This window comes from Trypanosoma equiperdum, assembly GCF_001457755.1.
Source record: "Trypanosoma equiperdum strain OVI genome assembly, contig: ctg_1700, whole genome shotgun sequence".
Lineage (NCBI taxonomy): Eukaryota > Euglenozoa > Kinetoplastea > Trypanosomatida > Trypanosomatidae > Trypanosoma > Trypanosoma equiperdum.
Window position 1 is genome coordinate 1,994 of NW_027123728.1, and position 357 is coordinate 2,350.

At 35.9% G+C, this 357-nt stretch overlaps 1 protein-coding gene across 1 annotated transcript in view; it reads right to left on the minus strand.

Annotated features, from left to right (window-relative positions):
- Positions 1–307: 307 nt before the first annotated feature.
- Positions 308–357, minus strand: part of TEOVI_000517200 (uncharacterized protein) — a gene marked incomplete at both ends in the record, with an annotated part of 1,461 nt that continues 1,411 nt past the window's right edge. The window contains one exon of the mRNA XM_067222778.1: positions 308–355. Coding sequence (XP_067078879.1) covers positions 308–355 — 48 coding nt within the window. The remainder of the gene's footprint in view (positions 356–357) is intronic.

Sequence of the window (357 nt, forward strand, 5' to 3'; positions counted from 1 at the left end):
GAAGGAAAAAATTGACCCTAACCGAGTAACCCTAACGGAGTAACCCTAACCCTAACTCTAACCCTAACCCTAACCCTAACCCCCTAACTAACCTAACTAACTACCCCCCCCCCCATTGCTACCTACCTACAAAAAACTCCAAAAAACAGGAAAAGGGAAAAGAAAAAAAAATTTAGTTGCCAGAAAAAATTTCTAGACAATCAGACAGTCAACTTACAAACACTGAACAAAATCTCGGCTGGTTTTAGGTGTTAAAATATATCAGAAAGTTTTTAAAGAGCAAGGAAAATTTTAGCAAGAATTTTTGTTAAAAAAGAGGGGGAAATTGTTTTAAAAAAGCAAAAATGCAAGCAAAAG